The sequence below is a fragment of the Homalodisca vitripennis genome, chromosome 2 (genome assembly GCF_021130785.1).
Source record: "Homalodisca vitripennis isolate AUS2020 chromosome 2, UT_GWSS_2.1, whole genome shotgun sequence".
Lineage (NCBI taxonomy): Eukaryota > Metazoa > Arthropoda > Insecta > Hemiptera > Cicadellidae > Homalodisca > Homalodisca vitripennis.
Genome location: NC_060208.1, coordinates 52,959,650 through 52,986,423, shown reverse-complemented (window position 1 = coordinate 52,986,423; position 26,774 = coordinate 52,959,650). Strand labels below are relative to the sequence as shown.

At 32.8% G+C, this 26,774-nt stretch overlaps 1 protein-coding gene across 3 annotated transcripts; it reads left to right on the top strand.

Moving 5' to 3' along the window:
- LOC124353939 (putative fatty acyl-CoA reductase CG5065) lies at positions 1–26,774 on the top strand. Of its 3 annotated transcripts, XM_046804006.1 has the most exons (9): positions 54–212; positions 8,918–9,259; positions 11,294–11,542; positions 17,378–17,523; positions 17,614–17,723; positions 18,837–19,032; positions 19,995–20,246; positions 22,575–22,832; positions 26,497–26,774. In XM_046804006.1, exons 2-9 carry the CDS (start codon positions 9,047–9,049, stop codon positions 26,603–26,605), a joined length of 1,533 nt encoding a protein of 510 aa, XP_046659962.1. In that variant the 5' UTR covers positions 54–212; positions 8,918–9,046; the 3' UTR covers positions 26,606–26,774. The 3 variants fall into 3 exon arrangements, with proteins under 3 accessions (XP_046659961.1, XP_046659962.1, XP_046659960.1); XM_046804005.1 differs by having other exon boundaries at positions 1–74; positions 17,378–17,723; XM_046804004.1 differs by having other exon boundaries at positions 17,378–17,723.

The following is a 26,774-nucleotide window of genomic DNA, read 5'->3' as shown; positions in this document are numbered from 1 at the left end:
ATTGAGTTTGTTTCTGTACAAAAATTACGTTAAACCAGTCAGTTACCTGATGGCATGAGTGATACTGTAGATTGGTGAGTCTGTTGTGGAGTAGAGTTTAAAAAATGTAAATAAACCACTTTTATCATAATTCAAAACATTGTTTTGATAAAAAAACTTCTCCTTTTTTGAATTTGGTTTAAAATATCCATTTCTGCTCAGTAAGAATAAAGGTAGATTTCACCTTCACTTTATATTGTTTTCATGACCTGATTATCATTTTGCTACAATAATGGTAAGGTAAATTCTTAAAGATTTAATAACTGTAAGCATATCAATGATTTTGTAAAAATGTGGACTTAGTTTGGTTAAAATTAGAAATTATTTTCATAAGCTTGTTCACTTGTATTTATTCAATATTATCGTCTAATTTTTAAACTTTATACCAAATCTTTCTGGAAATCTTTTATAAGATATTAAAAAACCTTTGGTACATAGTTTGTTATAAGTTATCCAAGAATTAAAAAAACCAAGTTTTTAATTTTCTTTGTGATGTAACAATTCCTTTCTGAAAATTAGATTGGTGCCTCCTAGTAATAATAGATTTTGAAAAATATGTGATATAAAAGAGGTTTGAAATTATTCAGTGCATTACATTTTAGTTTTATATTGTAAAATAATCAAGATAAAACTTTTGTATAGATGAAAACAGTTACCATTTGGATGATGAACATATCTATGGTATATGTAAGTGTAAGATGTCGTGTTGAAAAAAATATATGGCATCTTATCTTGTCAAACAGTTCCAAAATTGTTTTTGTATGGATGTTACAATCTGCCTATTGGCAGATTTCCCCAAAATCTATTTCAGAAGTGATTACTTTTCACAATATTTTATTTCAAGTGTTCACTTATAACTTATTAACAAGTGTTGTTAATTTATAAATATTCACCTTAAGAAAATGTTAGAGTGTGTGATGGTAGGGTTTTCTATTATATATTTCGCCAGTTAGAATAATTAATTATTCCAGCAGAGTTATTTTACTTTTTGAAATGTTTGTAAGCAGTAAAAACATAGAGAAGGGTTAAACAGAATTAAGCTACAATTTTGTGTTTAATGTATTTCATACATGTTATAAGTAAAGTTTTAGTATCTCAATGAATCTCTCCAGTTCCTTGACTACACTGTCAGACAAGAACGTAGCAAGGAAAAAGTTTAGGGGGAAGGGGCTAAGATGATTGATATTTTTCTGTAGTGGATAGAAAGTAAGGTAAGTGCAGTCAACTGTAAATCCCTATTTTGTTCCTTAAACATTTCTTGACCCGTTTCAATGTTCAGAAAGATCTTTCAGCAGTACATGACAGTAATACTGAATTATTTAAATTGTTTGATAAAAAATAGTTTAAATTAAAAATTGGATCGGTCCCCCCAACCCCCCTCTTGGACCCCCTTGCTGGCTACGTCCTTGCTTTCAAAAATCTTTAATTCAGGTGGAATGGTTGAAATTGAATCAAGTGTTTAAAAAATGAATATTCAACTTTGTACAATGTCATTGTGTATTGGACCTGTATATTGTGTAGCATATTTTTTAAACAATACACAAAAAAGTATTATATTGTATTTTTTAGCTATACTTTTTATACAGTAAAGGTTTATAAACAGATTTTAATAGTTATATTTCTCATAAAAGTAAAATTATTCTTTATATTTTTCTATTTTATTTAGTGGAACTTACAAACATTTTTGTTTAAGTGAATGTTAGACTTTAACTTAATCCATGTAAAATAGAAAAACATTGTTTCTTCTAAAGGAACATTTTAGAGAGGAATAGCATTTTGGTATCCAAAACTCAAAGATGATTCAGAGTACGAGGTCCAATCAAAAAGTATCCTACCTTTTGGTGCAACGTAAAACTGAAGTTACCTGAAAAAAGCTGGCGTTAATTTTCTTCAAAATAAGCACCCTGAGAAGCAACACAACGATTCCAGCGACGTTTCCACTTCTGGAAGCAGTCTTGAAAATCACTTTTCGGCATCGCCATGAGATCAGCCGTCGTTTTTTTTCATAATTGCTTCTCGACTTTCAAATCTGGTGCCTTTCAATGGTTTTTTGAGGTGGGGGAAGAGCCAAAAATCGCATGGAGCCATATCTGGAGAGTACGGAGGCTGAGGAACTTGCGGAGTGCCGTGTTTCGCCAAAAAGGTTTGAATGAGCTGGGAAGAATGAGCTGGCGCATTGTCGTGGTGTAGCCGCCAATTTTGAGACGCCCACAAGTCAGGTCTTTTGCGGCGAATCGCATCTCGGAGACGACGTTGGACACTTAAATAGTACTGTGCATTCACAGTTTGACCCTCAGGGGCATATTCATGGTGCACAACTCCACGGTGGTCGAAAAAAACAGTAAGCATCACTTTGACATTGCTTCGAACTTGCCTTGCTTTTTTTGGCCGAGGATCCTGGGGAGACTGCCATTGTGATGACTGAAATTTTGGTCTCAGGGTCATATCCATGGACCCAACTTTCGTCTCCAGTTATTATCGATGTCAAAAAGTCCGCATCATCCTCACAATATTGCAGCATGTCCTCGGCAACATCCAATCGCCGTTGCTTCTGCTCGTCTGTCAGCAATTTTGGCACAAATTTTGCGGCTACCCGGCGCAATCCCAAGTCATCCATTAAAATTGCTTCATCTGATCCCAAACTGACATCTAACTCAGTACTTACTTCCTCCACAGTCATTCGACGATTTTCACAGATCAAAACTTTTGCTTTCTCAATGATTTCCGGAGTTCGACTTGTTTTTGGTCGGCCCGAATGCGCGTCACTTTCTGCCGAGGTTTGACCACTTTTGAAACGGTTATACCACTCTTTAATCTGCGTAACAATCATTGCCTCATTTTCGAATGCTAGCTGAATTTTCCGAATGGTCTCACTTTGTTTTTCTCCGAGTTTCACGCAAAATTTAATGCAATAACGTTGTTCCACTTTTTCCGTCATCTTCACAGTTAGAGAAAACCGAAATGCGCACTTGACTTATCAGTACACACTGACCCGTCTCCGGCGAACCAGTCGGGGGATCAAGATAAGACTCTGTACCTTTCCTTATCATAGTAGGAACTATTGTCGCAACAAATCTTATCTCATTATTGGCAGCAGAAGCCGCGATACACGACGAGGTCGGATACTTTTTGATTGGACCTCGTATAGTCAATTCAGTGGAATTTTTATATTTATAATACTTTTTTTAAGAAAGTTGTATAAAATCCAACTTTTGTTCATACTTAACTTCCCTTGAGTATTTTTTCAATATTTTAAATTTAAGAAACCAATATTTGGAAAAAGAGTTGAAGTCAATTTCTTGAATAGTGAAACCATTAATCTCAATGCTCCTATTTTAACATCAGACTAGAAAATTAGTCCATATTTCAATATTGTGATTTCTATTATTGCACAACAGAAATTATAGAACAGCAGAAATTCAAATCATAGAAATTCTAGTCTTACTATAGTTTATTTATACTTGACCTTTCTGACTTTCCTGATTCGTGATCAGTATTGCTATCCAACAATTGTAGAGTGCTGAGAGATTTATGAAGAAATTGTTCTATTGTAACCCAGTGCTGAGAGAAGGTATAATCTAGAACAATTACTCATTCTGTCATTGCATAAACAATGATGCATTGAAAGATAACGCAAACTGGTTTAACCGGAATTAGCCATGTAAGGTCATGGCCAAAAAAATCCTTACCATTGTTATAAACACACCATTTAAAAAATTATCAAAATAATAACTACTTTGCCTTGCAGCTCATAAATATTTACAAGAATACACGGAATATAATGTGCTTATCTGTGTCTAACAAATCAAAGTGGTAGTATCTAATATTGTGAGTATCACCACACACTTACCGTCAAAACTGTGATAGTACACGTTTTTTTTTTTTAAATTAGACTTTGATTCTTTTCAAGAACTATTTGAAGAACAACCATTGAGAGGTTTTAAACCTTTTATTGCAAGTAATTAGAAAAACATTATTCACACTCACAAAACTCCATAGTGTTTGTAAGTATAAAATTCCTAAACCTTCTTAACCAGATTTCATCAGCCAATAAACTCGTACAATGTAATTCAGAAAGTAATTCAGCCATCCAATCAACTGAATAGGAAATATTGAATGAAAATGACAATATCACATATCACGAAAGCCTTGTAGTTCTACTCTTATCTACCTTAATAATTTTCAATATATTCACAATACTTACATTCAAATGTAACAACTGGATCCGCCCTAAGTTATCCTTTTGCTACAAATGCTGTACTGCAATCTTAGAGGAAATTCATGTAACTTTAACTAGCATGCAGCAAATTTCTCTATTGAGGAGCATGCAGCCTGTTTTGAGGAGAGCATTTTAATTGCTCATGCTTCTCAGAGAAGGAAGACTGACTTAAGATGGGCAACTAAGAATATACTAAAGCAGTATTCAAATCCAAATTCTTTACTGTCACAATTTAAATAATATACATTCTTTGGAATTGTCAAGATATACAATATAACGTAATATTAATATCAGTTACGAAACATCGTCAAAGTCAAATGTATGAATTAAATATGCATAATGTTATTAAATTATAAAACCGTCATAAAAATAAAATGTATAAATTTATGTTATTAAACTCATAATGTTATGAAATTATTATGTCACATAGATTCTTCAATAGAATAATTCTTTCTTTTAACATATATGAAACTCTTATTTTAAATTCAATGTATTTTTGGATTTGTTTAAATCCAGTAGGCAACTTATTGTATAATTTTCTTTTAAGATACAGTGATGAAAGCTGAAACAAACAAATTTTATGAATTGGAAAGTGCAAAATATCTTTATTCCTTGTATTGTAGTTATGGTTATAATGATTTGTAAAAAAGAGCTTGAATTTTGCTTTACAAACAATAAATATCTCAGCACTAAACAAATGGACATGTGAACAGATTTAAATATTCCTCAGCATTTAGTTCACCTTTTGAAAAATGTCATAATCCTTAAATATTTCCTTTGGATTTTGAAATTTTCTTCCAGCCTACTAGAAATTTCCCAAATTTCAATGCCATATTGCATGACTGAAGCTAATATAGCATGAAGAATATAGCATAGCAATATAGAGACAAAGCTCCAGGGGTCTCTACAGATACAGGATAAGTCTCTAGGAGTATTCTGTATGTGTCGACCTCTTTTCTGTGAAAATAAGTTGAACCTGAAAAGGACTATGTCGATCTGTGGCTGCTTTGGTATCATATGTAAAGAAAGCAGAGGACACCTAATGTAGCATGGGTTCGTCCAGTTGTAAGGAACAAATCCAAATAGAAGTCCTCTGATCATACTAGTAGGTGTGCTCAAATGATGCAGCAAGCAGTCCTAAAGTGTATTTTATTCCTGGGCTAGAAAGAATTTTAGTGAATGAGAGTCTTAATCACCATTCTCTACTGTGAGCTCTGATAACCTATCAGTACGTTTTGATATATACAGAGTGTCCAACAATTACCCTATCAAACCTGACCATTTGATTTTGCAGGTTAAAATAAATAAGGAATGTCATATAAAGTATAGCCATATTTTGCTAAGTATGCTGTACATTTGCATTTTTTAGGGGGAAAATATATTTTTAAATTGAATAAATGGAAAAAGTTCTTACTTTACAAAATGTTTGATCTAATAAGAACTTGTTTTGATTAAAGTTTTCAAAAAAATATGTCAGGTTTCAAAATGATGACAAAGCAAAATTTTCAAACTTTAATAATTAAAACACAGACGATTTTATAAAAAGTTTATGAGAATAGTAACAGATAGATTTTGAAAACCCCATTTTATATACAAGAAAAAGAAATCAATGGATAAGAAAATACAGTTTGTGCAAAGCCCAAACATACCAAGTAGGACAATACTTACATAACATTGAATTTGTACATCTACATTAATAGAAATAAGCCATCAAAAGATAATTGATTACAATATAAAAATACAACAGAATGATATAGCAAATGCTAATAGTTTGTCAATCAATCTATAGTAGGGAATTTATAGCATGACCGGTGGGATGCGCGTGAGGAGTGGAGGAGATGAGCGCGTGGGGGCACAGTCTAGAGTAGGGGAGTGAATACGGTGCTACTACCCCTACTGAGAATTTTCGGCTCCCGGCTCATAGTGGTGGCGGGAGCCGAATATTGTAGTGTTTGCCAACATTTCTAGACGGTGGTCTTTTATGATGAGCAATTTAGTATAGGAGGGAGACCTTGAGAATATTTGAACATTTCTAGACTCTTTTGTAGTTACGGCGACGGAATTTTATGATGGGGAATTCAATTCAGGAAATCTTGGAAATATTGGGACCGGATGGTGGATGTACGTGATCTTAACAATGACTATGTTCTGCCGAAATTGTGTTCATAGCTCACCCTTCTTAATGAGTTCGCAGTAGAGATACCTGGTGGTAAGAAAGGGTTCTCATAAATTGGGAAGGGGTAGGAGTTTATATTATTCTTGATCTCCAACGACGACAACAGTTCAGAATTGTAATTGTTACGCTTTGTTAACCATTAAAGTTCAATTTATCATATACTATTAGTGTAAGCTTCAGGATTTACGATAGTAGATACAATTATACACTACAAAATTTTCAACTGACATAGCCTAGCTGCTAAATTAAAAATTAATATAAAACTGGTTAAACTAATTTGTCAATATACACAGTAGAATAAGAAAAAACTCAGTTTTATCTACCAACTTGTATCAAGTTAATTTAATGATGTATACTTAAAATAACAATAACGCCAACGATCCACACGCAATAGTTAACATAACAAAACCCCGTTGTCGATGAAAATTATTTATTGTTCTTCGAACTACACCCAAATCAAAATTGTCCAGATCACTTTTAGTATGTTTGCATTTTCTTACTTTGTTGGGCGTACTAAAAAAATTGCCAATTGGACTTATTTTTTCCTCCTTCAAAATTCGTCTCAGCGTGCTTTCTGAAATTCCAGTTGCCTCTACGACACGCTGTTGAACTTTCTTCAAATTTATAAGTGTGTCGGTTTCTGCTTCCCATTTCATAAAATGGTAAATATTTGCAATCACTTCTCTTGCTTGGCCGTGTATAACCTTTCTACCTCCAATTTTACTTTTTACATTACGATCCATCACAAACTCTTTACTTAAAACGTAATGAGCACAACACAATTAATTCACAAATTGTATTACAACTCGTGAATTGGCACAAGCGAATGTTTTTTGCGCGGCACGTATAGAAGACTAGTGACCGAAGTTCACAAGGCTAAATACGGCAACAGACTGAGCCGCTCCAACCCCCACCACTTTAGTCCCGTCTTTGCCTACGGCGAATCTTGAAGTCACCGGTCATGCTATAAATTCTCTACTATATTTGCAGCTTAAAATACAGAACATGTAGGAGAAAATGTCACTATAGATCCTAATACTAAAAATATCAAGATATTAATTTAATATTTTATGACATACATTTCAGCTTCTCAGAAAAGTCCAGCTTAAGTAGCAATTGGTGTAAATAGCTTTATTTAACTCTATATTTTACGATATACAGTGAGTTTGTCATATAACTGAAAATACAAGTTATCTAAAGGATTAAAATAACATAAGGACACAACAAATATTTTAAAATTCACCCAAGAAATCTAACAAGAATGATATATATTTCTCTAGTTTTGCTCATTATTCAGCTTTTAGTTTTTATGATAAAGAATCTAAATTAAATTAAAACACCAATATAATAAAACTGAAACCGTATCATGGTCTATAAAATAACCTCAGGTGTTAATGCTTTTCAAGGACGTAGCCAGTAAGGGGTCCAAGGGGTTTGGACCTCCACCAAATTTTCAATTTTTCAATTTATTTTTAGTAAATGATTATTATTAAAATAATTCAATATTACTGACATGTACTGCTGAAAGATCGTTCTCAACAAAGAAACGGGTCAAGAACTTTTTAAGGAATAAAATTGGGCCTTACTCTCTGTCCACTACAGGAAAATATGTTGTCTAGACCCCCCAAATTTTTTCCTGGCTACTTTCTTGATGTCTTTAACAATGGAAAACAATACCATCTAACAGTAAAATGTTAAGTTTAAAAAAGTAAAATCTAGCAACATTAATAACAATTAAGTACAGATACAAAATAAAATGCTTGCACAGTGTTAATTTGCAAAATTAATGTAATAAAACCTTTCAATTAAATTTTGACTGTGCTGATGTATTTTATTTTATACTGTGTTTTTAAATTTGTTTAAAGAGAAATGTTGAATTTTATAGGCAGACAATTAAAACGCTGTGTATACATGTAATGCATAATTTTCAACAATTCAATATTTACCCTTTTACATAATATCCTCAACATAAAATTAGCTTTGAAGTCCTTTTTATTTTACTTGAAATGTGATCAACATGGGTCAATTTAAGTGGGTCCCATTTTAATACAAACAAATGTTTATTTCAGATCAATATGTTTGTCCTTGAAAGGAAAATGAAGATCTTAGGTTATTTCTTTGACCACATTGGTACAGCTTCAGTTTTCTTATCCCTCAGTCTTTCCATTTTATTTAGTTTTTTATCATTAACACTTAATAACTAGCATGAATATAGTAATACACCTGCATATTTAACAATGTAAGATAAGTCATTAATGTAAATAAGAAACAGCAATGGTCCTAAAATAGACTCCAGACATACACTATGTTCAACTGTGGACATTATATATTAATTGCTTTTGAATGTATTTTCTTTTGTGAGTTACATTTTCAATCAGTTTGTGTTTTTCTTGTTTCAAACTTAAGTTGTATCAAATACTCTATTATATTTCCAATATAAAAAACCACACATTAATTTAAAACTTTTTTCTTTTTCTTTTCAGTTTTCTTTTGGATTCTGTTGTTTATGAAGGAGATCAACACTTTGATAACTAAACCGATGCAACAACAAACACAAGTTCAAAACAATCACTTCCTTTCTACAATATAACTAGTTCCGTATAAGAAGAAGTATGGATCTGAAGAATAAGTCTCAAAAAACCAAAATTCAACAGTTTTACGAGGGAAAGGTAGTTTTATTGACAGGCGGAACGGGATTCCTAGGAAAAGTATTGATAGAAAAACTTCTACGCAGCTGTCCTAATATTGCTCAGTTATATTTGCTTGTGAGGGAGAAGAATAGTCAGAGTTCTGAGGACAGACTCAAAGTTCTTCTAGAAGATCCAGTAAGTTGTTTTAATACTAAAATATTATAACTATCCACAGAATGTTTCTGAATCTGTATAAAATTTTCCAAGAGCTTTTTCTGGGACAAAATAATTTCAAAATGGGGCTGCACACTCCCATGCATGTATGTATCTATTTATGGTTTCAACAGACATTTTTTATGTGTGCTATGCTAGGTTTCATTAGCCAATACTTATTTGCATATTCCACAGTTAGATTTGAAATTTGGCGTTATTGATGCCTTGTAATCTAGCCTCTCAGTAATAATTCAAGTTTTATATTGTATTTATAATTTTATTTATTACAGTCATACTTTGTTTTAGAACTGAGTTTTACTAGGTTTAAGTATCTACTATCACATTTACTCATAAATAGTTTAAATATATTTTAACTTTTAGTTTACTCTTTTCTCTCTAACAGAATTGATAATTCTAAATTTAGTTAGTGAAAGTTTGAGTTTGACTTTAGCTAATTGAAGAGTTATTCCTTAATTTATTGAACTTTTAGATAAGCTGTTTCCTATAACTAAAATATCTTAATAAGAAGATTGAGTTTTTATAACTTTGGTTTTGTATTTAATTTCAATATCTTGAAATGACAATACATGAACTCGTGATATATCTTGTGGTTATATCCCAAAATTTTAATTCACACATGAACCGTTTATATTGTTTGTTATTAATAAAGTGAATATCAGTCCACTAGGTAAACATTTTGAGTGTGTTTAAACCAATTTTCTGATTCAAGTTTGTTAAAGTCAAAGTGTAATGAGACATTCAACTCAGGCATTTTTTGTGCAACTGTTTAGACGTCCATATTTTAACAAAAGAGAAATAAATTATAATTAATTTATGTATTTATATTTTGGTATTGATAAAAACATAAAATTGGCCAAGTGTACATAATTATTTGTAGATTTGTCATGAATGTTTGGAGCTGCAACAATTTTATAAAATGCTATAACTAAAGTCAGTATAAAAGACTTCAAAAATCCCAATCTAACAAATTAAAAAAATAATTGCTATTATAATAGCCAATTATGTAACAAAAACATTAAATAACACTGTAAACAAAATCACACAGCTATCAGAAGTGTAGAGAACTTTTGATAACTGATTACAGGTAAAATATGCTGATGAGCCTATAAAGCAGTGAATTGCGCAAGGCTTGAGCAGGTCAATCAAGTTAAAAATAATTGCACTATCCACTGGGGAAACCCACTTTCACTTCTAAATTACAGTCCTTGAGATTAGTACAGTTTATGACTGGAAGTGACTATTCCTTCAATAAAAAATAATGTAGTAAACTACAACATATTCCCATTTAAACAAAGAATAAAACCTTTTTTATAAAATAAAATAACTCTAAAATACTGAGCTTTATTCAATAGCATCCATTTTGATTGTTTTCTTCAAAAGAGTCTATGAAAAGCTTTGACTTTTACAGTCTGCAGGTGTCCTGACAAAGTGATTTTTTTACTTTTCCTTACCTCTTCACACTTCTATTTTTGAAACTAAAATACCTTTACTCATCAAATGGATATGAGAGTTTGTCAATAGAGAACCCTTTCTTACCAGTAAGTTAACCTCCTAATTTCCTTTGATATCTCATGGTATAGTACCTAAAGCAGTTCTGGCTCTATACAGGTTTTTGCTAGACTTTCCTTTTTGTTTTTATTCATTAGAATGCTTTTCTTAGATGATACAATGCTACTTCTCAGAAATCTGACCTAGCATGAGTGCCCTTATTTCCCAATACGTTTATTTGTGCTCTATTCACAATTCAGATGAATTACAAATTATGGTACAGAATATGTATTATATCTCACCTATTTGCATCTTAGTACTCATTATGTCTCTTCACTATACTTCCCAATAATTCAGTTAATCTAAAACTAAAATCCATAATTTTTCTAATTTTTCTAATTTCTTAAATACAAAAATTCTCCTCATCTAACTTTAACCTAACTCACTGAAACAATTATACATTAGACAATCCGTAACAATTGTTGTGACATTACATGACTATTCCAGATATTCTCAAGGTTGAAGAGGGAGAACCCAAGATTTGCAGAGAAACTGTCAGTGGTACATGGAGAATTACACGAGCCTATGTTAGGCCTTAGTGAGAGCCATATAACTTTGCTCTCTCAAAGTGTAGATGTTGTCCTCCATTCGGCGGCGAGCGTCAGGTTCAATGAACACCTTAGTGATGCGATCATTACCAATGTGTATGGGACCAAACAGCTCTGTCTACTGGCACAGAACATGGTCAAACTCAAGGTGAGAAAAATTAACATCAAATTTAAATATCAGGTTCAACAAACACATCTGTAATGTAATCGTTAACAGTGTTGTTGCATTACAATGTCGACAATCAGTACTAAGTTAATATCGACAAGACAGTAAATAAAATTATGATTAATTAAAAACAACACTTTAAAGTCCTGGCTATTGTAGAGAAATGCAGTTATTTAAGCTCTGTCTGCTAGCACTAAACATGGTCAAACTCAAGGTATAACAAGTTAATATCAAATTCAAGTGTAAAAAATAATGAAAGAATATGGCTCAAACTTTTACATACTAGATATTGAATTTGATACTTCTGTGTTTTCAGAGGTTCTGAAAGGTCTAGCTTGAAACAATTATAATGTATTCAAATATAATCAAATTAAATACTAATCCTAATAATATTATAAATGAAACAATGCCTTTGTTTATTTTCTTTGTTTTCAAGCATAAAGTATTTAACCGATTGTACTGAAATTGTACATACACGTTCTTACAGTCCCTGGTATTAATATAGGCCTATTCTTGTTTCAAAAATCCCTCTGGCCCACACCCCACTGGTCTTTAAAGTAGGTAGCAAAACTTCCTAACTTAGTTTCTAAAGTTATGAAATATCAATTGAAAGAGCCTGTCAAATGCCTGAGAAATAGGCTTCTCTGATCTGTGATATATACATTTTCTTGATTGGTAAACAAGGTAAAATAAAGTATGGAACAAAAAATACTAAGAATAAAGTAAATTCCAGGGGTCATAAATATTCTTCTTGACTTTTTTCTTGATCGTGGCAATAAGGCAAACTCAAAATTGGTGTCAGAAATATAATTCACTCGACTTAGTAGTAGTCATACATGTGCAATGCCTACTAAATTCCTAACAAATCAGCTAGTAACTGCTAGCAGTGCAGATATAAAAGACTAAGTAGTCTAACTTTTACCATACATTTAAAGACTGTTATGAAACCTATCTTAGTTGTTTTTTGACAGAAGTAGGCTTCTCAGAGCCTTGTATGTATGTATATTTCTTTGATCGGGAAAAAGCAAAATCGACTTTGAAACAAACAAAAAATAAGACCGGAGCAAATTTCAGTGGCCACAAGTATACACTTTTTAATATATTTTCTTCATTGGCAAGAAGGCAAACTCAATATTGGTGTCGGAAATATAATTCACATGAACCAGAAATGCTCATACGGGTGCAAAATCTACAAAATTGAATGCGAAGCCACAAGTAATATTAGAGGAAAGTACCCAAATACGGACCCTGCCTTAATGTGGACCCCCCATGGTTATTGTCTCTGATGAGTGCTGAAACCTAGCAACAAACAGTTTAAATACTAGTGCAAGGTTCCACCACAAAGTAGAAGAGCGCTAGCGTCACCTGCTCCAGTTGCTTTCTTGACAGTCGGCCATTACGTGTTTTTGCAATACTAAAAGTTTTTGTGAGTGCTCAGTTTTTTTTAGTTGGACGCGATAAGTGACAGGTAAGCCTTACAACCCTTATATATTCTTAAATGGTAATGTTGAAGGAATCACGTAACCATGTAATTATTTACATGGGATATTTTTTTAATTAAATATGGCGTTTTAAAAATTCAGAAATGAGGTGCCTAAAACGGACCCCCAACAGTTGCCTAAACTGGACCCCCTGCATAACGTGTGATATTTTATTTAAAAATAGGCCTAGTTATTTTTTCCAGATTATATTCCTTATTGTATTGTTTTCAGATAAAAAGAAGAATGGGGAAAATAGCCCAGCGAAAATGGAATGAATCTGACATGATAAAAGCAATAGACGCAGTTCGTAAAAAAAATATGGGATGGAAAAAGGCTAGTAAACACTTCAATGTGCCCCCCCAAAACTACTCTTATAAGATTATCTAATGTTAAGTACGGCACATCTGAAGAGGCAGTAAAAGTAAAGAGGGGTAGGCCAACTGTTTTGAGTAAAGATATTGAAGAGGAGCTAGTTACTTACTGTCTTGCGATGGAGGCATCATTTTTTGGTCTTACTCGTGCTGATCTCCGAAGAATCGCTGTCCAATTGGCAGAAAGAAATCAAATCGCACACCCTTTCAAAAATGAAATTGCAGGGAAAAAATGGGTACGTCTTTTCTTACAAAGGCACAAGTCTAAGTTATCAGAAAGAAAGCCAACTGGGACTTCTTATAGCAGGGCTCTTGGGGTTTAGCAAGGAAAATGTTGAGATGTTTTTTGGCCTTTTGGATGAAGTTTATGAGAAGGAAAAATTTACTCCTGATAGAATTTATAATGTTGACGAGAGCGGGAATAACCGTTGTTCAATCAAAAGTAGCAAAGGTTGTAGGTCTAAGGGGGAAAAAAACAGGTTGCTTCCTTGACTTCAGGAGAGCGTGGAGCCCTAATCACTGTTGTAGCTTGCATGAGTGCTAGTGGTTCTTTTGTGCCCCAGTTGGTAGTTTTCCCTAGAAAAAACATGAGTGAACAACTTACAAAAGGAGCTCCAGCTGGAACTATCTTTTCCACACATCCTTCAGGATGGATTCAGACAAATTCCTTTCACAGAGTGGTTTCGACATTTCATTAAGTTCTCCAATCCCACCAAAGAAAAACCTGTGCTCTTGTTGCTGGATGGGCACTTTAGCCACACCCAAAACATAGATTTAATTGACCTGGCAAAAGAAAATCATGTGACCATTCTTTCTCTGCCTCCCCACTGCTTCTCATAAACTCCAGCCGTTGGACAAGACCTTCATGGGTCCTCTGAAAATCCATTACAGTGATGAAATAAGACAGTGGCTCAGAATTAACCAACGTCCCTGTCACCGCGTTTGATGTGATGGAGTTATTTTTGGTAAAGCTTACATCAAATGTCAGAGAGCTGAAGTAGCGATCAATGGTTTTAAAGTAACTGGGATATGGCCATTGAACAAAAACAATATTCTCGGACGCTGAATACATAGAAGAAGCTAACAAACAAAGAGATTCCTCTTTTTATGAAGCTGTATTGAAGAAAAATAAACCTAAAGGCACAAACCTAAGCCCACCAATAAATCAGAACCAAAGTACTTCGAATGAACAAGGTGGTTTTCAAGAGATCGATTTAAATAGGCCATCAGCATCAACAAGTTCAGTAGTTTGGTTATCTTCCTTTGCCCGGATGAAGAACTCGAGATGAGCCCTGCCACATCTTGTCAGATCAGCCCATTTGACATAACCCCACTTCCACAAGTCAAGAAAAGAACGTCAAATAGAGGACGAAAAGCCTGCAAGTCTACAGTCATTACTTCTACTCCTTATAAAACTCAATTAGAGGAGGCCAAAAAAGCTAAAGAAGAGAAGGAAGCACAGCAAAAGGCAAAGAACCGTATTACTGGAGGATGTCGGGGGAACCGGAAGAAAGGAAAACAACTGGTTAAGAAACGTCTTTCTTTTGATGAACGGGATGAAAAAGTATCCGGCAGTGAAGCAGATGAGAGTGTCTCATCCGGAAATTCAGAACTCGAGGTACCTCCTGGTGTAATTCCAGCCAAAGAAGACGACGCGGGCTTGTATGTTTTGCGACAGAAAGTTTTCAGAGGACAATAAAGGAGAACTCTGGGTAATGTGTATCATGTGTTCTATGTGGGCCCATGTAGATTGCGCAGGAGCTGATAAGGACATTTATATCTGTGATTTTTGCCTTTAATAATCTACAACCTATTCACTGAACCCAATGTACATTTTCCCAACCTTGAATTTTCACATTTTCAATTTTCTACGTTAAAAAAAATGTTCAAAATAAAAAAACTTTTCTGTCAAAAACCGTTTTGCAATTGATTTTCAGTTTTTATTCCCTTTCCTAGTTCAGTAAATTAAGTTTTTTTGTCATTTTACCCAGGGGTCCAGTTTAGGCAACCTTTTTGAAATTCACTGAAGTGTAAGGTTTTACAAATTTTTTTTGTATTTACTCCTGTAACTTATATATATTTTTGGCATAAATAAATTACAAATAGTACACGACATAGTAAAGTAAATATTACATAGTTTTAAAACAGGTTTTTTCAATAATTTATATATTTTATAATATAAAAACAAAATGGGGGTCCGAATTTGGGCACTTTCCTCTATAAATGAGAAAGTGTCTTCCTTTGTTTGCTTTGCTTTCACACACAAACTATTCATTTGATTGTACTGAAATTTTACATAGACACTCTTGGCAACAAGAGAGTTTTACATGTGACAACAAGGCAAACTAATACATTTTTTCTGGATTTTAATTAATGAATAAAATTGTGAATGTGTACATGTAAGGTGTTGAGTTTGGTTCCTTACATATTCTGGGATGGAAGGAAACATGGGAAGTAGCTGAAATAACAAAAACGGAGGGACTTGGTATTAGCATTATTCAACAAACCATTCACTCCACAACTACAATTTGATGAAATAAGAGAGCACAGTTCAACTTCAAGTTTGGAGTTTCTCTTCTACATTGGTCAAAAATAGTTCAAGTGTTACTGAAATTGTGGGAGTGATTCAATCAAATACACGGAATGTTGCACAGAAATCGCAGGTGAAGCCATGGGTATGTGGCAGTACTGAATAATAAAAATTGAAATATTATAAATAGGGGTTTTATTTCAGATGTATTGGAATTAAAAGTAAAAACAGAAGGTCTTATTGGTGTTGTTTATTTATCAGGATACTCGTATGTGCTAAATTTGATATAAATTAAACCATTTCTATCATGGTCTCAATTGAATTTCAAACAAAATTAACATTTTAAATTGATAACTTTCAACCATCATTGCTTTAAACTTTAAATGCAATTCATGATTTTTTTAAAAGTAATATATAATGGAACATAAATATTTAATAATTAATCAAAATTATTAGAGCTTTTTAAAAAATGTTTTGAACAAAAATGGCAATAAAAATATAAAATCTGAAATAATATATTGTTTTGATAAAGAGTATTTCTAACTGTTATACACAATCAATTTAATCACAAATAAGGCTCAGTATAGCCAAGAAATTGGTGATACATTCACAATTAGAATTTTTCTTAGGGATGGATACGTTTCTAAAAACTCTATGTTGAGTCAAGGGATTCCAAAATAAATACATTAAATAAAATGGGAATTTTATTTTTTGCTATCCCAGTACTTTTTTGTAATGTTAAGAAATCAAACAAATAATAATTTAAGTAGGAAGATGGCAGGTAGAAAGGTCTATAAATAGGTGGTTATTTAACCAACCTCAAATAGGTTTTAAAGAAGAAACCAAGTGTGAGTAACAAAATAATTTTAGACTGTTACTTAATGAATTTAAAATTCATGGTATGCTAATGATTACTTTTCTTTTTGATGGTCGTGAATATTTAGAAATATTTTTCACTTACCTCTGGAATTTCAATGCCCTTTTCATAAAATTTTGCTGCTAAAAGTAGGTTTGCTACAACTGAGATGGGTTTTTATTTTATTTCGAAGATCATTGAATCCATAGAGCACCACTTTTAATAGTCTATTGACGAAAAAAACTGTCAGGAGACATCAGGGTATTGGATCACTTTTGCAAACTCTTTGATTATCTTGGATCATATGGCTGTTTTGAATTTGTGGAATAAGATATTCAATTAATTACAGTTTTTAATGAATGTTCAATATTAACACGTATTATATGTCCTAAACTATTTGTACACAATTATGTACCATTTTATGTTGGAATCATACTTAAATAAAGTAAAGAATATTCAACTCTAAATAGCAGTTTTTTGTAATTAATTAAAATAAATGTTTACATAATGTACTGGACATTGTAAGCTTCCAAAGTTCACATACAGTTCAAAAGTAAAATTAAATATTTTTTCTTGCAGGCACTGGTCTATGTATCCACAGCATTCTCTAACTGTGACTCTTCCATTATACCGGAGGAAATCTGTCCATCTTCTATCTGTCCTGATATACTCATTGTCTTGTCGGAACTTTTGGACAAGAGATTACTGGATGACATCACACCAAGGTTTGTTGAATATGTTCATTTCTTACAGAGAGGTCAATCAAAATTCTTTATAGTGTTACCCGTCTTATTGACATGCTTGATATTGTACAGTTTGTTAGGATCCAAGCCAAACACCTATATTTACACCAAGAATGCTGCTGAAGTGGTCATCAAAAGGTTTAGGACCACTCTACCGGTTGCAATTCTGAGACCCTCTATAGGTAAGGAAATTTTTCTCTCCCTGTGGCTTGCATAAGAGAAAGTATTATGACTGACAAATAAGTTTGGACTTGAGGGATTAGAACAATCTCAATTATGTCTGTCTGTCCACTTGATATCTTGATAGCTAAATGACCTATAAACTTGAAATTTTTACATGTTAAATTTTAGCAAATATTTTTACATTTGTCATATAGGTAACCATGATGGCAGCAAGAGAATTACTGAATAAACAAGTTTTTAAACAAACCAAGTACAAACATATGACATAGTAACACATGTCCTAACTATCTATAAGATGCCTGGAGTAGGTTTCATCTCTTGACTTTAAACTATATGCATAACACTTCATTTATATATAGACAAGATGAGTTTTATGATTGTGCAAGTCAATGGGGTTTGGTTGAGTGTTTTTGAAGCCCGTCATTTATTAGTCTGTTACAGTTCCTCTTTTGTCTACTGAGGAGATGTAAAAATTTCTTTTATATATGTCTGTATGTCTATCTATCCACAAGACATCTCAAAAATGGAAGAGCTATAGATTTGAAATTCTTCATGCAAAATCAATCAATTTTGTTACATGACAAGTGGTGTGGTATATTCATACTTTGAATCATTGAATTCTATGACAAATAATCTGTATCAAATTATTATATATTATATAGACTGTTTTGTATGATATAGTATAGTTCACCTTGATATTACATACCAGCTTATATTACAGTTTGTATGAGTCCATAAATATGTTAGATCAACTAGCTTTAAAACCCAGAATACAAATTAATGCCAATTACTCTATCATAGACTAAAGATCATTCAAACTATTTACTAATAACTAATATTTTAGTAAAGGCTTTGAGTAGATAAACAATTGAGCAGTTTATAAATCATACATTTTAAGTTATCATTTTACCTACATCACTTCAACACTCTAATTAGTACAAATGTACAGGTTTAAACACAAGCAAGTATTGTATCTATTTCATCCAAACTCATATCTTGTATTTTTTTATTACGAGCCCCTATAGATTGTAGTTATGAATGCTAACGTTTAAGTTTATAGAGTTATCAAGAGTACAAAAATTTTATTTTATTAATTTTGGACATTTTTTTAGTAGTGGCAGCCCTGTCTGAACCCTTTCCAGGATGGTTAGACAACGTTCAGGGAGCTAACTATGTGGTTGCCAGTTTCTCAACAGGACTTTTGCGAAGTTTCCTGAGCAACCAATATGCAGTGGCAAACCTTGTACCTGTAGACTACACTGCCAATGCCATCCTTGCCCTCGCATTCAGTGTTGCTACTCAACAGTGGTATGACAAACTGCAATTTGAGTCCTTTTTAATATGGATTGTGAGGGGAAACAATCAATGCTATACATTGTAGAGGCTTCTTTTTTATTGGATTTTATTAATTAATTTACTTTCAGTTATGTGGGGCTGATGATGTTTTCATTGAAAACAAAAGGCCCCAAACAAATGAATTGTTATTATTATTGAAGAGTTTGTTTTTAATTAATTAATAAATCTATTTTACAAATTTATAGCTAATTTATTGAGTGCTGTGGTCTGTGGATGTTCATTGTCAATTGTCATTGTCAAAGCTTAAGGTTTTTATGATTTTCAACGGTTCATTACTTCAGTTCTTTGAATTAGTGTGAATTGGTTAGAACTTGCTCAGGAAATCATCATCAAATGTAGGTGAAGTATGTAAATAAGTGTGGAAATAATCTGCATATCGTTAGTTAAATAATTAAAATCTATTAGTCTATATATATATCAAGTTAATTTTCCATTTATAACAAATAATCAAGTACTGTAATGCAATGTTTACTTTCTTTCTTAGTTTGTGTTTATTATTTATTATAAGCAGTGTGTGGCAAAAAGATAATAATCAGTTACTGGTAAAAATTAATTTTAATATTGAGCCTAAAATCTCCCAAAACATTGCTACAAACTTGTCTTAGTACTAGTGAAACAATATAATCATGCCTTACAACAATTTTTTATAGGTGAGCTGTGCTCATTATTTTTATGAAACAAACAAAAACCCTTAATGTAATCAACTGTTTACTGTTACTTTTGTGTATTATCAGAAACTGTACTATGTTTTGTGTAACTAGTGATATTTGTCTGAAACAAAATCAAACACAAGATATTTTTGATAGAAATTAGGAAGTCCTCCATTTCAACACCTCCAACAGGCTGTATAGAATTGTTTCAAATTAGCCAAATCACTTTATTGTACCATCTTTCCTCAAAATATTGTATTATAGGCAGACTCCACAAGATGAGGAAATCCCTGTGGTAAACTTTGTACCCACGAAGAACAACACTATGACATGGTGTGACTTTACTGAGAAGCTTGTGAAATATGTCAGGATGTACCCCTCAACCAACCTGATGTGGTACCCTTTCCTGTGCCAGCCTCAGTCAGTGTGTGTAGCCTCAGTACAGAACATGTTGCTACACCATCTGCCTGCCAAGGTCATTGACTTCTTGAGCAAGCAGTGCGGTCATTCTACTAGGTAAGTTGGTGGAGTTGGGGTATAATTTAAAATATACTGTATAACATAATAATTTGTACTAAACTATATATACCAATTTTTAAATTTACATATTTTGTATCTGATGTAGTTACCTATATTAATACTCATATAAACCTTTTCGCAAAGAAACCTGCTCAGAAGCAAATATCTGAGCAGCCACGCTCAGGGAGGGCCCCCTCCAGTGGTGGGGATTGGAACAAGCATATCCTCGTCTGTTTTATCAGCTGTGTGCGTCATGTGTCGCTCGGGCCATTATGTTTACACCGCACCTACTTACCTATTTTATAATTATATTGTATTTTTGTGTTTAGGCATATACAAGCATAAAATATTAATTGAACAGACTAATGTAGCCATAGGCGTATCCAGGTGAAGAGTTTAGGTGTAAAGTTAGCTGCTAAGTGGCAGTGGCCAGGTCAGGGAATAGAGCAAGCGGGCGAGTGCCGAGCAGTGGTGGGAGAGGGAGGCATCACAGCGGCGGAGGGGTATTTACCCCATCCTGCATGAACTAAAATTGCCCAGTGTCTTATTGTAAGCAATTTCCAATGTTCCTTAAAAAGTTTCTGAACCGTTTCTTTGTTGAAATTGATCTTTCAGCAGTACATGTCAGTAATACTGAATAATTTAAATAATAATAATCGTTTACTTAAAAAGTAATTGAAAACATTTTTTAATTTGGGAGGTCCAGACCCCTTGGACACCCACGCAAGCTATGTTCTTGCTTACAGTATCAAAAGAATCTTGTATGAAATATCATGATCAGAAGACATGACACATGCACTAAACTATCATCAAATATAGGGGGAAAGCGGATAGTATGGGCCGGCGGGAAGTATGGGCCACCAGTTGTTTTATAATGTTGCCGTCAGGTAGCAGCACTGAACTGTGTTTAGCAAGCAGCGCTAGTGTCACCTCACCATGTGCAGGTAGTTGGTCGTCGTCACTACGTTACGTTGAGTATGAGAGAGTTTTGTTTGTTTGTGAACCTGGAAACTGGTGCTTCGAGTAACTTTTAACAGATTTCTATATTATTATAGGTAAGGATAAAGCTATTAAATTAGTATTGTTATCACGTCTACCTTATAATTATACATTACTGAAAGTTTCATTTCGATTCCATTAACCTGGCCTGGTTGCCGCCATGTTTTTTGTCTCAATGTCAGTCGGGTATTTATGGGCCACTCCATAATCGGGTTGTATGGGACACTTTAAATAGCCGTTTTTTTTAGTAATATTTCTTTCTTTGCGTTACAGGACCGTAGTCATGCCAAAGTTTGAAAAGAAACCGGAAGGCGAGGGCCGAAGGGAGAGGTCGGAAGATGCTATGAAACTTGCAGTAGCTGTTGTTTTGGAAATTCAAATTTCTGAAAGGGCTGCATCAAAACGTTACAACGTGCCTAGAAGTACCTTGCAAAGAAAAATTAAAGTGATTTCAAACAATCAAGAGATAGTCCTGTAACGAAAAAAGAAGAGGCAAGACAAGCAAGAAAACAAATCCGATTTGCGAAACAGAGAACTGCAAAAATGTTGCCACAATCCAAAAAAAAGGAGAAAACAACAAAATTTGTTGATTACGACAATGCTAAACCCTGTACATCTTCAACCGTGGACTGCATTGTTTGTGGAGCTAGTTATGAAGAAAACTGGATCCAGTGCAAGACTCGTGAAAGCTGGGCTTATGAACTGTGTGCCGAAATTGATGATCCTTTGTTCTACTATTGTGATTATTGCAAGTTAAACAACTAGTATAGTACTACAACGTAAAAAAACCTCTGTTGCCTCTATCATATGTTATTGTAGTTAAAATAAATTGTTTTTCATCACACAAAAATATTTTATACTGATTATTTCCTATAGTATATTAAGTGACCCATAATACCCAACAGATATGCATTTTTCAGTATTTCCACAACATTCTAAGTTACCAAACAACTTTTTTAATATACATGGAAACATGTTAAACGGATGTTTACTTAATGAATACAGTCTAGATAAATGATAATGTATGTTTTTTGCTGCATATGATATAAAAATATACAGTTTACATGTATATATCCTTAAGTGGTCCATACTATACTCCTTTCCCCTAACATTATTGTTCTTTCGAAAGCAATTACAAAATTCTTTTGTATAGTATATTTGAAATTTAGTTGTGTTTCTCTTGATCATTCCAGGGCCCATATTTGACATAAGAGTTCAAATATTAATAATGTCTAATCATTATTACTGGTATTATGAAGCCTTTGTGGTTCAATATTCTAATTATTTTCTTAAACAGTTTCAAAAACAACTTAATCATGTGTTTAGGTTGCAACACATCTACAACCGCCTGGATAAATATTCTGATGTCGTGAGATACTTCTCCTGCCAGCATTTCCAGTTCCAGGAGGACAACCAGAAGCTCTTGTGGGAGAGCCTGGAGCCCAGGGACCAGTTGGAGTTCCCATTCAACATGACCGAGATCTCGTGGGAAATTGTGATGGCCGAATATGTCCGAGGATGTAGAGAGTATTACCTTAGAGAACAACCCACTTCAGTAGTCAGAGGCAGACAGAGACTCCGGAGGTAGGAGTATAGAAGTATTTGTTTCATGTGCCCTTTACTTGGTGCAACCAGAACCGTACTCAGCTTTTTGGGCCCCGGAAAAAATATTCAGCCGGGCCCCGTCATGTCTCACCACTGTGCCCCCGTCACTCTGTAGACATGTGGCAGCCCTGGTATAATTGTCCATAAAAACCTGTCTAAGTATGGGTCTAGGTGTAACACCTCCATCACGTACTGTGAGAATACTTTTCATTGAATACATTAACACTTAAAATAATGATTGTTGACTTTTAAAAGTGAATGAAAAATATTCTGATCAAAAGTGTTATTTTAATAAATCTTAAGCTTTCAGAAAGTCAATGGAGAGGTTTTAAAAAGGAGTTACCTTATTTACTAAAAATCACTAGGTTATGTATGCTGTGTTTCTTGAAGATTTATGGGGGAACAACTGCCTTGGCTGCGAGTGGCTTTCATGATTGAAAGAATTCTCACATTATTAATGATCATGACAATAGCCGTACATATAGAGAATGTCTGAAAAGATATTTGGAACAATTCTCAAAGAATCGATTTAAAACTTAAAACAGTATCAAGCGGAGGTACGTTAATAGAGAAATATGTTTATGATGGCCATTAAAGTTGTAAATATTTCAAAATCTACCTCTCTGGGACTTTTTTCATGGGAAAATGAAATTTTAGAATTAATCTATAATGAATACTTTATTGTTATTATAACGCTTATTGTTTGAGTTTTGATTTGTTTATGATTGATCATATACCCATTTTGGGAACAAAGGTAGAGGGTGCCTTCATACATGTCATCTATAATAGTTGATGGGTTCGTTTTATAACTAGCGCTTCATGTAAAAACTATAATGGTGGCAGATATTTAGTCTGAAAAACACTTTCCTGTCGTTGACTCAACCCTTGATGTATCAAATGTGGACGTATGAAATCATTACATGGCACCTAACGAATGCTTTTTAACGTTCATTCCAAATTGTCACCACAAAGGAAAAGATATGGAAATGGTTAGGTCTCTACTTTTGAAACTTTAGATTTAAATACTAGACTGTAGTGGACAAAGTTATGACAGCTTGTCAGGATGCTATAAAAACTTGTAAAACGAAATTAAAGAGCTTAATCCACTTGCACTCTACCTTCATTGCACAGAGCATTCTTTACAACTAGAAGCTGTTACTGAAATTAGTGTAGGATCTGTTGAATATTTTGCGCTAGAACAACAATTGTTTAATTTTGTATACTTCAACCAAAAGATTAGACATTCTTCATTGTACTGTGTGTGACAAAGACTTATTGACAGTAAACACTGTCTGTAAGACTTGGTGGAGTGCAAGTGCCAACGAAAATAAGGCTATATACAAACTACCTAAATCTTTATTCTGAATAAATTAAATTGGGTCATACAGCTCTGATTGAAGAAATATTGCAATAGTTTTTATGATCATTGAGATGTAGCTCCTTTCTATTTTTGAAATTTTGAAAGTAAAGCAAAATTGATGTGTAAGTCTAAGGAGTATAAAAAATTAAGCAAAAAAAAAAAAAAAAAAAAGAAACGGAAGATACATTATGATAAGATCGAACAAGGATACATGAGTTTGATGGAAATGTAAATAATTTATGACCAATTGTTATTATAGTGCAATTGACAAACTCATTGGTCACTCCTCCCAACTTTGTATCCTGAATGAAGCTAACAGAACTAAATCAAAAGAAAAAACTTCTTACAGAATGTGTATTTTTGGGAGTTAGACTCTTCATTTCCAGATGAAAGTTTGTATTTTCAAGCCTTTTTGCACAACATCAAAATGTTCCATGAATAAGAAAAAGCAAATAATTGACTTAAAAGAGAAGGAGAAAATGTGTAAACTAAAGCTTACAGGTTACTAAAACACTTAAAAATTCTGAAAATAGTAGTCACTATTCCCAAATGTTGAGGTAGCCCTGAGAATATTCTTAAGTGTCACAAATTGCAGTAGAAAAATAAATTTTTCTTCTCTAGGTTGTGTAAAACATTTCTTAAGATCGAATTGGTGCTAGTACAAAATGAAGGCCCTTGCAGTTCTATTTATTAAGAGTGACTTTATCAATGAAATTATTTTGATAAATTATTGGAATCATTTGAATGATTGAAAAATGGTTGATTTAAAGTCTTTTTTTGTAATTTGTGTGTTAAACTTAGTTATTGTATTGTGAAATTATTGTAATAACTTTTCTTCAAATAACTTGAAGCAGATTCAGTTACTTATGATTTCTCTTTTTCTAGATTAGTTACAAAACCAAAATTCAAGTGAAATTAAGTTATAGTTTTAAAAACTATAGAGCTTATTGACGTTAAATATTTATAATTTAATCATGAAAATGTAAAATAGTGTAAAATAACCTAAATTTCTGGTATTCATGTAATGTGTTTTGAAGATGTATTTTAAAATCCTTATCCATAAGTAAAACACAGGCTACAATCTTAGCTGATAAACATATGTGAACTAAACATTTACTTCTACACTAACAAGTTTGTCTTGGTAATGCGATATCAAGGTATGATTAAAACATTCAAACTCAACTGCACTGAAAACAAACAGCAAGTAAGTAGTTGCAAATTTTGAATGAGTCTCCATTTTTCTTTTGGGGAAGGGGGTGCCGAATCGATATAATCTTATTTGTATTTTGGTTTTTGATTATAATATTAGGATATATATACGGAGTACCATGAAGTTCAATTTTCCTATTCTATGAATCACTTAATGACTTGCATCACAGAATAATTTCCATTAAAGCATGATGCTATAGTGAGTTCATTAGTTGACTACTTACTTGATATTTTTATTATGTTAATTACTAAAGTTAGCAATCTTAGAACAAGGTTATTTACAGTACTTTTATAATCTTACGTTATGTTAACATCCATCAATCATTGCATAATGGAGAAAAGATATTCATTAGTTTTTTTAAAACATCCTGAAAATAAAGCCTGGTCATTTTTGATGTAACAAATGATGTAAAACCTGTCTAAATAGTTAATTAGGTAAATATTTATTAGTTGCTAGATTGTTGTTTAATAATATTAAAAACATCTTCCTTTCAGATCCAAATTAATTTTAATTCAAAAATGTCTAGGAATAATTTCTTCTCCATCCGTTAAAACTTCCATCAGACTCGGTAAACTGTTGTTATGTCAATCAAACTTTAAACTAGAGGTGTTAGTAAGAATGCCAGCAAGATATGAGTGATAAGGCTAATGGTTAGTTCTAGAATTAAGGTATCCATATGCTTGCCCATTATTTTTACTTATAAATGGTCTCATTGCTAAAGTTATAGCAAATTTGATAAAAAACAAAATTCTAAAAATGTTAATTATACACTTTTGGTAAAGGAAGAAAATGTAAACTTTTCAAGCATTCATTCACCACTGCACTCGTAGTTATTTTTCTCACTAACAAACATCCTTGGCACAAAAAAAAAAAAATAATAAAAAAAGACGAAAATGAAAACTTGCAAAATGGACGATATTGACTTTGAAGAAGTTTATTTTGTGCAGGCTTTATAAAGGCTGCTTTTCTCAATTTATGTCATAAATCCATGTTGAATATTAGATTAAAAAATATATGTTATATGTTTAAAACTCTTACTCTAAACTGTTCTAAACATTATTTTAATGTTTCAGGTTGTACTTCATTCACTTGTTGACAAATACATCATTGCTACTTGCGTCTGCCAACATCATATGGTTCATGTGCGGATGCCTGGGCCAATTGGCAAGAAAATGGGTATAGTTATAACTGAAGATGAGAAAGAATAACAACATTCATTGCACCTATCTGACTGTCAAATGTAATCCTATGATACAATGTAAACGTCACATTAATAATAAGAATTTGTAATTCTCCCATTGAACTCTAATAAAATTTAATGTATGTTACAAACATAAAATTCTTGCCAATA

Excerpts from the sequence above, each read along its gene's own strand:
- LOC124353939 (XM_046804005.1), top strand. The coding sequence starts at position 9,047 with ATGGATCTGAAGAATAAGTCTCAAAAAACCAAAATTCAACAGTTTTAC. Across the intron at positions 9,260-11,293 it reads AAGTTCTTCTAGAAGATCCA|ATATTCTCAAGGTTGAAGAG; the intron begins GTAAGTTGTTTT and ends TGACTATTCCAG. Across the intron at positions 19,033-19,994 it reads AGTGTTGCTACTCAACAGTG|GCAGACTCCACAAGATGAGG; the intron begins GTATGACAAACT and ends ATTGTATTATAG.